Below are 16190 nucleotides of genomic sequence, written 5' to 3'. Positions count from 1 at the left end.
GTGTGTATAAACAATGGAATGTTATTTGACCATAAAAAAGGAACTCCTGCCATTCGCCAACAACATGAATGGACCTTGAGGCCATTATGCTAAGTGAAATAAGTCAGACAGAGAAAGAAATACCATATGATCTCACTGGCATATACAATCTAAAAAAAAAAAAAAAAACCCTCATAGATACACAGAACAGAAAGTGGTTGCCAGAGGCAGGGTTGGCGAGTCAGTTATAAAATAAGTCCTGAACATATAATGTAAATATAACATATATAGAGAGAAATATAGTAAATAAGTGAACATGGAAAAATACCCCATGTAGATGGAATCAGCAAAATCCAAACTGTGACCAACACAAAAGGGAAATAACCCAGTTTCTACACCAAATAAATTACATAGGAAATAATAAATAAATGGAGGGAGAGCTACAGACTTAAAAGATATAGATGACACATCGACCAACTGCAGTATATAGAACTTATATGCACTCAAATTTAAGAAAACTGTTTTTTAAAAAGGTAGCTACTTATGAAACAATTGGAAATTTGAATATTGACATTATGAAAGAAATTATTGGGGTTTTTCAGGTGGGACAATACTATAATGATTATGTTTTTAGAAAGAGTTCTTACATTTTTTAAATGCCTTTTTAATTTTTTTATTGTTTAAATTTACTGGGGTCACATTGGTTAATGCAATTATATAGGTTTCAGGTGTACAATTCTGTAATACATCATCTGTATATTGTATTGTGTGTTCACCACCCCAAGTCAAGTCTCTTTCCATCACCATGTATCCCCTCTTTACCCTCTTCTACCTCCCCCACCCCCTTCTCCTCTGGTAATCACCATACTGTTGAATGTGTCTAGGATTTTTTTTTCCTTTGCTTAATTCCTTCACCTTTTTTATCCAGCCCCCCAAATGCCCTCCCCTCTGAGAGCTGTCAGTCTCTTCTCTGTATCTAGCCTGTTTCTATTTTGTTCATTAGATTCCACATACAAGTGAAATCATATGATACTTACCTTTCTCTGACTGGCTTATTTCACTTAGCATAAAGCTTTGGTACATTTACATAATGGAATACTACTCAGCCATAAAAAAGAAGGAAATCTTACCTTTTGCAACAGCACGGATAGATCTACTTTTGCTTATGTTTGAAATTATCCAAAATAATTTGTGATAAAAGGCAAATTCAACACAAACCATAATATTCTGAAACAGCTTATTATACCGTAACAAATAATGCCTTAATATTTCATGAAATGTTCACAAAACATTTTCAGGTAACAAAACTCATCAGCAAACAATCTTTAAACCAGTGCAAAAAATGCAGTCCTGATACATGTGATTAAACACAAAATTTAATTTTTACATAGAATACCAACATTAATTTCAATAAGCATGTGGTATAAGCTCACTCAATATTAAACTGTTTCTTAGTCTTTCTCACCAAAAATGAAACTAAAGAAACCTAACTACCCTTGGATATAAATCTACAAATTCTTAGAGACAACATGAGTCTTCTGAAGCATGTGTTTTAAAACATGCATTTGAAACAAAGCAAATACAGAAAGCATGATAAAGTATATTGATTTCAAAACAACTCATCATAAAAACAATATGCCATTTAAACTAACCTTCTTTTCCCCTCTTTCCAGAAGAGTTGTAATGTCTTCATCTGTCAGCTCACTTTCTTTAGAAGCAAAAACATGGGTGGCTCCATGACGTATCATTTGCAACATTTCCTCTTTTGCCAGCTTGTTAGACTGTTGGTCAATGAGTCTTCCTAATAGTAAAATAAAAGTTTTATATATTCGATTGTATCCCAGAGAAAGCGTGGCATTGTAGTCCTAATAAGACACTACTACATTTACCCATAAGTAAAGCTTTATAAGAACAGAAAATTAGTGAGCTTTAAAAGTTATTTTTAATGAATAGCCCTACAAGTTTTTCTTCTACCATACCTTCCATTTCAGTATAGATTTCCTTCTGTAAGATTCAGTTAAAACCGAGGACAAAAGTATTTTTTCAAGTACAAACTTCACTTTTTATCAAATTTCTCTGTGTGGAAAGACACCCTTGAGTACATGTTAATTTTTTTTTTTAACTAGACGTTTTGTTTGCTAAATAATATCAGGTACCTCAGGTACTTCAAAAGACATACCACTGACATTCAACTCTTCGCCAGTAATGTTTAACTAGCATATAATGAATGTAAGATTTTAGTTTAAGATTTAAATTAGCATTTTATTTTTAAAAATTGCTATTTTTCTCTAAGTTTGCAAATTTTAGTCAACTTTCATTAAAAGTAATCTCCTTCGAAGACAACTGTATGCATTTTTTCAAAAAAAAACCCACCTAATTAATTTTATACATATAAATACCTTGTTGTATAACAATTGAGTCAAGTCTCAGCTTTATCTCAGCTCTTTCTACAATCCTTTCTTCAACAGTGTTGTCAGTGATGAGACGGAACACACGTACTGGCTTCTTCTGACCAATACGATGTGCTCGATCCTAGAAAAAAATTCTATCATAAGATACTGGGTATCCTGGGTAAAATTCGTATAGCCACCATATGCTATAAAGTTCCGAAAATAAAATTAGTTCCTGATCTCTCTATACCTGCCATTTTTGAAAAAAGGATAATGACTATGATGACTATGAAGGGATTAATAAGTACAAATTTGCAGTTACAAAACAGTCACGGGGCTGTGAAGCACAGCATATAGAATACAGTCAGTAATACTGTGATAACTATGCAGGGTGCCAGGGGGTACTGGAAATATCAAGGGCAACACTTTGTAAAGTATATGACTGTCCAATTAGTATGCTGTACACCTGAAAGTAATACAAAATAGTATTGAAAGTAAACTATAAAAAAATTTTAAAGAATACCTAGAGACCCCTAGAAACAAAGAAATATGCAAATAATCTATTGTACTATTAATGAAAAATTCACAGAAGGAAAACAGGCAAAGCCCTACCATATGACCTAGCAAATCCACTCCAGGGTATTATCCAAAGAAAACACAAATACTAATTTAAAAAGAAATATGGCCCTGGTCAGTTGGCTCAGTAGTTGAAGTGCCATGCTGTGCATCGAAAAGGTCGTGGGTTTGATTCCTGGTCACGGCAGATGCCTAAGTTGTGGGTTCAGTCCCTGGTCAGAGTGCATACCGGAGGCAGGCATTCAATGTTTCTCTTTCACATTGATGCTTTTCTTTCTTTCTCTCTTTCTTTCTCTCTCTCTTGCTCTCCCTTCCCCCTTTACTCTTTCCCTCTCTAAAAGCAATGAAAAAATGTCCTCAGGTAAGGATTTTTAAAAAATTTAAAGAAATATGGACCTCTATATTCAGTGTGTCATTATTAACAACAGCCAATATATGGAAGCAACCTAGGTACCCATCAATAGATGAATGGATAAAGATGATGTGGCATATATATTGAATGAAATATTACTCAGCCATTAAAAATGAACTCTTGCCACTTGTGACAACACAGATGGACCTTAATGCTAAATGACAGGAGTTGGACAGAGAAAGACATTTGTATAATTTCACTTATATGTGAAAGCTAAAAAAATAAAACAGAAAGACTCAGATACAGAGAACAAACTAATAGTTGATGGAGAAGGGGATGAGCAAAAAAGATGAAGGGGATTCAGAGGTACGAACTTTGTTATAAAATAAATCACAGGGGTATAATGTATAGCATAGGTAATACAGTTTTCATTACAACTTTATAGACTTATCATAGTGATCACTTCACAAGGTGCACAGATATTGAATCACTGTGTTGTAGACTTAAGACTAATATACTATTGTATGTCAACTATAATGTAAAACTTAATTTTTTTAAAGATAAGGACTAGGGGGAGCTGGAAGCTTCTAGATTAAGTTACTAAATAACTTTAAGCCACTAAATCCAAACATCTTCCACACAAGCAAGTTTTGTAAGTTAAGGGAAAAAAGTAGTTAACAACGGTTGCCACAATAGCAAAATTCAGCTTTATCTCATCATCAAACAGTTCCTTCTGCCTGCTGAGGCAATTCAGTAATCTGTAGTAAGGGGTCATAAAAATTAATGGGATACTAATAGCCTTACTATATATTGGTCTAGAGTTGGTCCTCTGGTTTTTATCAGTAAAGGTGACAGGTGGCAAGTTCTGACAACATAAAAATGTCTAGGGGTAATGTTTTTTAAAACACAGAAGCTGCTACAGCAAATAGGTGAAAGGAGAAGGGTAGCTGAGAAAAAAAAAATCAAAGAAACAAGGTTCAGTACAGCCCGGTATGAAATATAAAAACACTAGAGCCTAGTGACACCTTCAGTCCAAAGCACTGAAAGAGAATGCAACACCCCTACACATATTTGAAATTTCAAACTCAAATCAGTAAATTGTGAAACAGCTATACTCTAACAATTTTATGGAAGTAAAAGTTACCGTCAGTAAGTTTTCCAGCTCAGTAACTCTGTAACCTACTAGGGCTTACTCCTACCTAGTCCTATCAAACAGGTAATTCAGTACCAGGCAGAAATAATAATTATGCCAATACGTGGTGATTTTAAAATGTCCCGATGGTCACTAATTTTAACTCTCTATTATAAAAGAAAATGAAGGACTTCTAAGATATGCCTCATGGGCATATGACTTCCAAAGACAGTCAGTTCCATAACTTCTTGCAATTCTGAATAAACAGCTCTTTTGAATCTTTTTACCTCTGAAAGTGTATTTATGTTAAAATGTGTCGCATTCACAAAAGGTATAGCTCTAGTTCAATAAATGTCATCATGATGAAAGGTAAGTGAAATAGCTCCCTGGAAAAAAATTTTAATGGTAAAATAGTTTCTGTTCTGTCCTTAGGAAACAAAAGTTTCCCTGGAATATTTCCCCTTTTTATTTTCTTACCTTCTCACCCCAAATGTTTTTTTTTGAAGATTTTACTTATTTATTTTTAGAGAGAGGGGGAGAGAGGGAGAAAGAGAGGGAGAGAAATATTGATGCAAGAAAGAAACATCAATGTGTGGTTGCCTTTTCTACACACCCCAACTGGGGACCTGGCCTACAACCCAGGCATGTGCCCTGACTGGGAATAGAACCAGAAACCTTTAGCTTTGGAGGGAGGATGCCCAACCAACTGAGCCACACTGGTCAGAGCCCAAATGTTTTATTACAAAAGTAAAATCCCACCTCTCACAATTTCAGTACTGGGAATTTTAATATATTTCAATGTTAAGCAGAATAATATTGAGAGACTTTTTAACCTTCTTCAGTATTTAGAAGTAGGAAAAAATGACATTTCTGTTTTATAACAAAAAGCCAAAGTGGACACACAAATGCTATAATTGGATTTGGGGTATATTTGTTTTCATTTTCTTTGTTTTTGCAATTAGCAGAGCAACTGCAAAATTGTTTGTTTTCCAGGATAATCTATTTTAACATCTACAAAACCTCCCAAGAACTGTTATCCATTTATCATAAATTGCCTCTGTGCTATATAAATAACAATAGTATTCTGAGGAAGATAAGTTTCTGACATCATTAAAGATTACCAACCATAGCCTGTAGATCAACCTGTGGATTCCAGTCTGAATCATACAGTATAACCACATCAGCACTGGCCAAGTTAATTCCGAGACCTCCAGCCCTGGTACTCAGCATAAAGATGAATTTGCTGCTATTGGGAACATTAAAGGCCTCTATTGCTTCCTTTTTTAAATTAACACAGGAGATGGAAGAAAAAGAAAGAAAAATCAAATTATATTACCAGAGTTCTTAAAAAATAAACACTTTAACATGCAGGGTCAAAACCCCACTTTATAATATTCTCCTACTTTCTAAAATATTTAAGCGTTTTATCTATCTGTATACTGTATTGTTTGAATTGCTGTAGAAAGTATATTACATAAAGTACCTAATCGTCACAAACTTACATTAATAGAAGCAATCTTATAATAATCATATAAGCAAACTTAACTGAACAAGTAATAAATCACTCAAATTATTTTAAACAATAATAGTGAAAATGTTTTAATTGAGAGCTGACATATATCTAGGGGGCAAAATGTCAAATATCTTAACTTCATTCCCATTAGTTTATGAAGGATTAATAAAGAAGGTAGAGTTTAGGAGACCAATCAAGAGAAAAAAAGATTCAGAAATGGGAATGAGAGCAACCGAGATAGGGGAAGGTAAGTAGGTTTATTTCCATACGGTGAAAAGGGGCAAACAGAAAAGTAATGAAAAAAAATTAGGAAGGTAATTAGGGGATATTTAGTAAAGAGTCTTAAAAATTAACGGGATATTAATTTCCTTACTATATAAAGATCTCATGCAAGTTAGTTAAAAAAAAAAAAAATCACTAAGACCCCAAAAGAAAAATGAGCTTAAAAAAACAGACAATACAGAGTAACAAACACAAATGGCTAATAAACACAAGAATAATGTTCAATCTGCTAGTAATCAAATAAATACAAATTAAAACATAATACCATTTTTTGAAGATTAAAAAAATGATAATACTCAATGTTGACGAGGGGGGCGGTGAGACGGGCACTCTCATACATTGCTGCTAGGAGTGTAAATTGGTACAACCTTTCTGGAAAGCAATTTGGCAATATGCATCAAGAGTCTTAAAAATGTTCATACCCTCTGACCCAGTAATTCCACTTCTAGGAATTTATCCTAAGGAAATAATCAGAGATGTGCACAAAGATTTATGTATAAGAATTTTCACTTTACCATTATTTACTATAGTAAAAAATTGGAAACAACATAAATGATCAACAAGAGGGGGATAAATTACTTATAGTACATCCTTAAGATGAAATATTACACTAAAATTATTTTCACAATGATTTTTTTACTGATAAAGTACATTTTGATGTTGAGTAAAAAGTATCAGGAGACTGGACTTTGTACATAGTATATATAGTATATCAATTATAATCTTTTAATGGATATTTTATATATACATTTATATTTATATATTTAAATTGTACATTAATATATACATTAAAAGATTGGCCTGAAATACTTTTCTTATATTCCAAATTTCCTTCAGCAATTCACTGTTATAATCACAAAATATAGGAAGTTACATTTTTAATGAATGGAATGGCATGGTCCAAAGCTACAGGCAGAAAAGGTGACTCCCACTGCCACAGTCAGTATAGCATGTAGAGGGGGCAGTACAGAAAGCAGCATGGTGTAGTGAGAGGCAGTTTGGTGTAGAGGAAATAGCAAAAACCTGGACGTGAATCACAACTCTACCATTTATTACATATGTGAATCTGAGCAAGCATTTAACCTCTCTGAGACACAGTTTCAAGTAGAGAAAATTCTACCAATACTTTACTGGGCTGCCAGGAGAATTCAACTGGAACTACAGGTTGCCAAGCTTATAGTAGTTGCTGGACAAATGTTAGTTCCTTTTCCTATAAAAATGAGGATGCCAATTAAGTGAAAGTTACAGGAACTGAATCAGCGGATAGCCAAAGACTTAGCTGTAGCAATGGAGAAAGGGCAAATCTGTGAGTTGTTGAGAAAGAATTGTTTATTAACAGCTAGTAAGCAAAGTAAGGAATCAAATATGGTCTTCCCCTTATTTAGAAAATAGTTAAGAAATGATTGAAATGATTGTGTGGACAACACATAATGGGAAAGCGGGGACATTTCAAAAAAAAAAATTAACAGCTCTGACTTCGCTATATCTAAAGTCAATACATGCAATTTAAATTCCCTGAAGAGAGAACATTATTTGAAGTTCTAAGAAAACAGGAGAATTTGGGCATAATTAGGTAAAGTCCACATTATTTATTTATGAGCAGGCAGATCAATCAGAAACGCAAATTGGCTAGTTGAAGTCAGAAAGCACCCATCCTTCTGCCTTAGTATCATCTTCGTTCCAGGAAGAAGGGTCATCTCTTATGATACTACATGGCCTATGCTTAAAGTGGATTTGGAGAAACCCATTCTCAGGAATAAATTAGCAAAAGGTCAAGTTACCGTTTCAGAAAGAGTAAAATACTACAGAGCAGGGGACAGTGGAAGTTCTGAAATGTCCCACATTTGTAAATGTTAATCCAAGTGTTTCTCCGGAGTGAGTAGCAGACAAACCCTTAACATGAAAAGGGCCTATATGCTTGCTGTGGACACTATCCTATACTCTAGCCCGGCTTTATTGAGGCACACAGGGGACAGAATGGCCAGTGCAGGTATAGAAGGAGAGTACCATGGGCTGAGTCTGTGTGGCCCGAGAAGGGATGCTAAAGCTGAGCGGTAAAAAGGCCTGTGTGCAATTTCATGACATGTGGTATATACTGCACTACACAATTTAAAAGCTGTATTCCTACCTATTATATCCAATGGTCCTTACAACGTTGTCAGAAAAAAAGCCTAGGTATTAATATTACCCTTATAATACAGTTAAAGATACTGAGGCTCAGAGAATTAAATGGCTTGCATACACTACAAAGTGGTGGAGTTGGTGCTAAAATTCAGGTCTTCTGAAACCAAGTTCAATGCATTTTCCACTATACCATGAAATCACGATCTTTGCCCAGAGCATGAGTACAGACTTAAAACAGAGGCCAAAGACAGAGTCCTGAAGGATCACAGAAAAGAGAAGAAAAATTAGCAAAGCCCTCCCCAAAAAGTGCTTTAAAGGGCTTAAACTACATTAGACCCATGACATTCGTGAGGAAAAATCTAAGATGTAGAAGAATTTCCAAATCTGAAAAAGATACTGGGTGCTACGTACGCTTCCTCACTAGCTAAATGACTCTTTTCTGCACACGAAACTTTTAGCATTCCAAGATCCAAATGCATATATTTATATGCAATATAAATATATAACACCTATACCTGTGTTATCCCATTTCAGTTTTAGAAAATCTCTGTAAGGCTGAGATTATTCCCTTTACAAATAACTGTGTTTCATAAGTCTTTAGGGTTGCTCATAAAGTGGAAAAATCTCAACAGTTAAACTCCACGAACAGTGAGGGTCTACTGTAGGAGGCAAATAAAAGAAAATGACATAAAATCAGAGGTCAAAGAGTTAACTGAGAAACAGTAATCAAAAGGTCAGAGATAGCAGTGGTTAGGAGGTAAGGATGTAATGATGTAGTATCCTTTAGGTAAGTGAGAATGTCTTTAAAGACCTTGGAGAGAATGACTGGTAAAGAGTCAGTGTAACGGAAGCCAAATTGAAGATCTCAGAGAGAGAAGAGTGGCAGTGAGAAATTCAATGCACCTGGCTGTAAGAAAAGGCCAAAGTTCAAAACTACTTAATGATGAAAACATAGCTTAATTGAACTCTAATTTTTGAAGTCTTATTTTCTCATCCTCACCTCTCTTTCTTCATGTGGGGTCTGTCCATCCAGTCGACAATACTCATAACCACGCCACATACAATAATCCTCCAAGATGTCCAGCAAGCGAGTCATCTGGCTAAAAATGAGAACCCTTGAACCTAAAACATTCCACCCAAAAAAGCGAGTTATTCAACTTGTGTAAAACTAACTGGAAAGTTATAAAAATAAAAGTAAACATCATATGCAACATAAATATATAGCACAAGAACACTCCACTAAACACACACTCACACACACACCCTCAAGCTATACAGAATGATACATTTGTTGAGTTATGGACTTTGAAGGGCTTCAAAATCCTCCACACATACTGAGATGATTTAAAGTCTGCTTTTACTCTGTCCTGAGGATGAGCAAGGGGCCCACACAACCTTCCATGGACTACTCCAACAGTCTCCCAACTAGTCTCCTCTTTCGAGTCTCTCACTCTTAGTAGATTCCCCCATACCGCTTCCAATGTTCTCTCCTGAAAATACAAGCCTAACAGTGTCACTTTCCACAACCAAGTCTTCTATGAACTTCCCTGCACCCCACCCTACCTTCAAAATAGCCCCAATTCCTTAAAGCATGATTTAAAAGGCCTTTTGTAATATGGCCCCATCCATCTTCCCAGATTCATTACTGCCACTCTACCCCACATACCATAAGCACCACATTCCCTTCTTTCACACCTGCCCCATTACTCTGGAAAACCCTTCCCCTTCTTTTTCCCAAGGGTTACTCCTATACATTCTCCAGGGGTCACCTCAAATGTCATCTCTGTAACCACTTTCCCAACTCCCAGTTTCTCAGTAAATCACAGCAGTTAACACAATGCACTGCAACTACTCCTCCTCACTACACTGTGAGCTTCTCCAAGGCAAAGACTGCCGAGTGTGTCTTATGCACCTTCGTATACCCAGTCTGTGGGACAATTCCTGACAAATGGTAAGTACTCAACAATGTTTGCTGAAGGAACAAGTGAATGAATGATAACTGTTATGCAAAATTATATCCACATACAAGTCATTAATATTGTTTTCATGTTAATAGAAAGATTTGTAACTCACCCTGTTCTTTGAGTTTGGCCAACAGTTTATCAAGAACTACCATTTTACCACTATTGCTGACAATGTGCTCATCAGTAGTGTAAGGTGGACCGGGTTCAGCACCATCAAACAGGTAAGGGTGATTGCAACACTTTCGCAGCTGCATCAGAATGTTTAAGAGTCGCATCTTGTCCATCTTGCCAGCAGAGTTTAAAACATCGATATCTTTCATCAGGATTTTGGTATACCTAAAATTTTAAACTGTAATTATTAAACTGCAAGCAATGATTATTAGAAAGGTTTAATGCCATCAAGAAATGTCCCTTTGGAGATCTGTTTCAATTTCCATTTAAAGATAAACAAGATTTGAGAGTAAATCTAATCAGCAAAACCAAGAAAGCAGTGAAGATTGAAACATTTTAACTTATCTGTTACCTATAAACCTGTTTCCTCCTGCTTTTTCCAGTACTAGGAATTACAATCAGCTGATAACTATTCACATAATATGTGATAATTATTCAATAACTACAGTGGTTACTGAAAATTAGCATGCAACCTTTACTTGTTTGAGCTGAAAATAATCACAATTTCTTATACTTGTCTTCATAGGTCATTTTTTTCTGATCCTATAAACGCTTTTCATTATCTTTTCTAGACCTACATCCAGATGAAAATAAACCAATGTATCCATTTGAATCATAAGAATATTTAATTACAATAAAAGCCAACCTGTACAGAGTGCAACCTGTACAGTGTCAACAGCTTTATATGAATCATCTTGTTATGTACATATGAGTACATATGTACATATGAGTACATAACAAGATGTATTCATATCACCCCCATTTTACAGACAAGAAATTCAGGCAGCTAAGAGAAGTGAAACAACTTACTCAGGGCCACAGAAAAGGACAAAGCCAGAGTTTGCTTTTATGTTGGAGTCCAGAAAAACACTTATTTCACCACTACCATATATTGGTTTCAATAGTAGAGAAGTCATTACACATTATAAGTGATCTAATTTTATTTGTATAAGCTATATTTGCCTCTCTTAGCAGCATTATTACACTATCAACATGCCTAATTTATGATTCCTTGTGTCTCCTCTTATCAATTTCCTGTTTTACTTGTATTTATTAAACCATTCCAACTTCTATTTTTGAAATATATACAATCACTGATATTTCACTCACATTATTACTGGTTATTATTGTAGTTATTACTATTTTCATTTATGGGGAAAAAAAAACCAACAAACGTGTCAGTGACATTATCCCCTTTAACCCTGATATCATCTTGATAAGCTAAGTAATATTATCCTCATTTTACAGAAGGGAACTGAGGCCATATAACTTGCCTAAGCTAAAAAGCTGTTAAGAGGAAAAGCACAGAATTCAAATACAGGCCAATGCTCTTTCCCAAAAGGTAAATAAAATATCAATTTTCTGTTGAAATATTTGAACTATTTAACTTACCATTTAAACATAAAATGTAATTTCTCAACAAAAGGCATAACTGAACCACTACAAATGTAATTTTTAATAACTCCTTACACATAAGTAAATTCCAATAAAAATAAAATAGCTCACCATTCTCGCTGCATTTTACTCAGTCCCAAGTAAATCTTTATTTCCTTTTTAGGAGGCAGGCTCTTCTCTACATCAGTTTTTATACGACGTAACAAAAATGGTTTTAAAACCTAAAAAGTTATAGTTTTTATAAAAGTTTATCAGGCATTTAAAACATAAACCTAAATTACACATGCATAATCTGACAGCACAAAACACATTAAAAATTAAGACAAGATTACTGACTACTGAATTACATACAAAAGAGCCTTTAAAATCCGTGCTGTCTTATAAGATTTTTTAACCTTAGAAGAAATCTGAATTCAGAGTATGGATCAAAGAGTCTCTAAAAGTGAAATGAAAATTCAGGCCATTTCAAAATGGTTAAATATATGAATGAGGAGAAAAAAAGTTAAATGTTAAGGAAGATATCAATGGACAGAGAAAAAAGATGAAATATTAGTATATACCTGCAAGGCAAATTCTATCGCAAGAAAGTCACTGCTACCATCTATAGAGTAGCTGCAATGTGGCAGACACTGCGCCATGAACTTCACATAACAAGTACTGAATCCTTACAATAAACCTTTTAGGGAAATGTGACTATTTTAATTTTAAAAACATCACCAAAGTTACTTGGCTAGTAAGGGGTAGAAGCAGAATTCAAACCCAGCTCAAGCTGATTCTATGATCAGCTCAGTCCCTGATTAGCTGTCTTGAACTGGTCGAGTCCTTAACTTTTCGAAGCCTGTTTACTCAACCATTCACCCAAAACATATATATTTATGGTATTTATATGCCAAGCATTTTAAATGGGGACAATGATACCTATTTCTAAGGCTGCTGTGACAATTTATGGTAGTACATGTGTAGAAGTTAACCACAGTAAACATAAGTAAACTGTAGCTATTATTATGAGAGATCTATCAGAGGCAAGGAAAAGGAAGAAGTAAAAGCAGACTTCTGATTTCTGGTTTGAAGAATTTCTCTGAAGGAGATTTTTAAGAGTTTCAAGTGCCTGTGAGGTATTTAGACAGAAGACTTAGAAGGCAGTGGGATATATAATTCTAGAGCTTAGGACAGAGATATGGAGAGAGAAATTTGGGAGTTATAAGTATGTAGGTGGTAGCTGAAATAGAAATGGATCCCCAGGGAGAGCATGTATGAAAAAGAAAGTCAAAGACAAAACTCTACAGAACACTAAATTTTTAGAGAAAGAGAAATAAAAGCCACTAAAGAGGACTCAGAGGAATAGACAAAGAGTTAAGAGAAGAGAAAATCCATTCTGTATCCCAGAAATCAAGCAAGAAAAAGTTTCAAGCAGGATCAATAGTTAGTTATGCTAAGGTAAATTTTATAGGAAGCCAGGATACTGACCAAATGGTATACCCTGAATACAGCAATGTGAAAATCATTGAAGACTTGTGAGGTAAGTTTCAGGTGTATGGAATGGATAGAAGCCAGTGGTCAACAGATCCAGGATTGAATAAGATCTCCTAGAGACAGAACAACGAGTCCCCAGAGCTGGCCAAGTTTGATGTCTGAGGCCCAGATGTACAACAACTTATATGACAATATTCTTGAAAGATTTGTCTTCTACTCATCTTCTGCATTCTTACAATAAATGTCCTCATTACTTAAGGTAGTTTGTGTTCTGACTTGCTCTGGTTAACTCTGAACAAATATTTATAGCATGATGACTGTTGGGGACTCAGGTCAATGACTGTTTAATGAGCAGTTACTCTAGACCAGGTACACAGGACATAATGTGGTGGGAAAACAGACAGGGTTTCTGCCCCATGAAGCTTACATTTCGTCAGGGTAGGGGGAGGGAGGGAGAGGTAGATAATATATTTTTATTTTTATTTTTTAATTTGTAAAGACTTGAGATTCTCATTAAAAACCTCAGAGAAAACAACAGCATCCATGCACCTGTATCTACTGCCTCATAAAACTCCACTAAGACTTTTTAAAAAAAAATTAAAAGTGTACATAAAAAAAGTGAATAGGAAATTTAGGTAGTATGGATGGAGAGGATAAACTACTCTTTAAGGAGTGTAGTTATCAAGGGGAAAATGCATAATCACAGAGAGGAACAGTGTTGACTGGGTATTTACTGTGTGTTATTTGTGTGAGGGTGGTTGAGTATGGGTGTGGGTTTGTCCTTAATAAGGGAAGATACAAGGGGAGACACGAAGAACTGGAATTATCTTCTGGAGCGTGGGTCCCTTGTAGTACAGGCTTCCCCCATTAGGTGAGTGTTCTAGGAATCCATCCATATCAGTTTACCAGCTGGCGTTGTATGAGAGGCTGCGTTCAACTTCGGTGAATTTTTTTGATGACTCTTTCAGTGCATTTGCCCATTTCATAATGGGTGATTTATGAGCGCATCTACCTACACTGTGCTGAGTGTTCAGCAGTTTTTGACCAAAAAGAACATCACCACCATGCCCCATCCTCCCTACTCACCCCATGTCTTGACTTGAGTGATTTTTTTATTTCCCCAGATGAAAAATGTCCTCAAAGGGAAATGTTTTGCTGATGTGGAAGATGTAAAACAAAAAATGGCAGAAGCACTAAAAGGGATGAAAACTGATGAGTTCAAAAACTATTTGAGCAGTGGGGAAAAAGTCTCAATTGGTGTATTGCATCAAACACAGAGTACTTTGAAGGTGACTGAAGTTTAAACATGTAAGAATAAATACACAATTTTTTATAAACAAATTTCTGAGGTTTTTTTTGGTCCCCCTCATACTTGAGAATGTTTACACGTTGAGGGCAGTGAGCCAATATGGAGGGAGAAGTAGAAAACTGAATCAGTAAAGAGGATAAATTATGGGGAAAAATCCATAAGGAAACAGGAAGAGATGAGATCCGTGGTTCAATTTGGAAGAATTAGCCATTGCCCACAGAAAGAACATCCATTCCATTTAGAGAGAAGATAACACACACGCAGATATCCTTGGAACATGGATATCCTTGAAGGAGTTCCTATCCTAATGACTTCTATTTTCTCTTTGAGAAAGGAATACTATCACTTGCTGAGAAAGGAGGAGGGTACAGAATACCTGGGACAAAAGTCCTGGGGAAATTGTGGAAGGTGTGAAATAGCTATTATAAAAAATGGGAAAGAATTCTGAAGGATCACTAGCCTCATCAGCCGCCAGCTTATGCCAGGGAACATTAAATCGTAGTGGCTCCTGTTGAGCAGCCCTAGCACAGAGCAGGTCACTCTGCTAGTAAATGGTCGAAACAGACTTCCAGCCAAGATGGAGGCTTAGGTAGATACACACTGCCTCCTTGCACAACCAAGAGGAGGACAACAACAAATTGAAAAACAAAAAACAACCAGAACTACCAAAAAATCGAACTGTATGAAAGTCCAACAACCAAGAAGTTAAAGAAGAAACATTCGTCCAGGCTGATAGGAGGGGTGGAGATGGGCAGCTGCAGTGGAGAGGACATGTGGCAAGGCAGCACCTGGAGGACCGGGTGGGCAAGGTGGCAGATGGTGGGCCAGGATATCCTACGTTTGCATGTGGATAAACTACAAGACAGACCACACAACCCAGGGTTCCAGCACAGGAAAAGAAAGCCTTAAAACCCCTGGCTGTAAAAACCTGTGGGGGTTGCAGCAACGGGAGAAACTCCCAGCCTCACAGGAGAGTTTGTTGGAGAAACCCATGAGGTCCTAGAACATACATAAATCCACCCACCTGGGAATCAGCACCAGAAGAGCCCAATTTGCTTGTGGGTAGCAGGGGTAGCGACTGAAAGTGGGGCAAGAGCTGAACAAGCAGCATTGTTCCCTCTCTGATTCATCCCCTAAATAGAGCACCACAACACAGCAAAGTGGGTCACTCCACCCTGGCGAATACCTAAGGCCCCACTCCTTACAACGTAACAGGTGTGCCAAGACAAAGAAATAGGGCCTCAACGAAAGAACAGATCAAACCTCCAGAAAAAGAACTAAGTGATGAGGAGAGAGCCAACCTATCAGAGGCAGAGTTCAAAACACTGGTAATCAGGATGCTCACAGAAATGGTTGAGTTCGGTCACAAAATACAGGAAGAAGTAAAGGCTATGCAAAGTGAAATAAAGAAAAATATACAGGGAAACAATATAGTGAAGGGAAGGAAATGGGGATTCAAATCAAAGATTTGGAACAGAAGGAAGAAATAAACATTCAACCAGAACAGAATGAAGAAACAAGAATTCAAAA

The 16190-nt window shown here is 36.0% G+C and overlaps 1 protein-coding gene across 9 annotated transcripts in view; it reads right to left on the bottom strand.

The window, feature by feature from the left end:
• The window catches only part of SMARCA1 (SNF2 related chromatin remodeling ATPase 1), an 82116-nt gene that overhangs the window by 48478 nt on the left and 17448 nt on the right, over positions 1–16190 (bottom strand). For 5 of the 9 annotated variants that reach the window (XM_053917442.2, XM_053917444.2, XM_053917440.2 and 2 more), the window contains 7 exons: positions 11990–12099; positions 10422–10648; positions 9349–9470; positions 6647–6682; positions 5555–5707; positions 2379–2511; positions 1632–1780 (listed from right to left, as the gene is read on the bottom strand). In XM_053917442.2, the coding sequence (XP_053773417.1) occupies positions 1632–1780; positions 2379–2511; positions 5555–5707; positions 6647–6682; positions 9349–9470; positions 10422–10648; positions 11990–12099 (930 nt within the window). The remainder of the gene's footprint in view (positions 1–1631; positions 1781–2378; positions 2512–5554; positions 5708–6646; positions 6683–9348; positions 9471–10421; positions 10649–11989; positions 12100–16190) is intronic. The other 4 variants (XM_053917445.2, XM_071220248.1, XM_053917447.2 and 1 more) reach the window with 1 other exon arrangement.

The sequence above is a fragment of the Desmodus rotundus genome, chromosome X (assembly GCF_022682495.2).
Source record: "Desmodus rotundus isolate HL8 chromosome X, HLdesRot8A.1, whole genome shotgun sequence".
In the NCBI taxonomy this organism is placed as follows: domain Eukaryota; kingdom Metazoa; phylum Chordata; class Mammalia; order Chiroptera; family Phyllostomidae; genus Desmodus; species Desmodus rotundus.
This window is presented reverse-complemented; position numbering and strand designations above follow the sequence as displayed.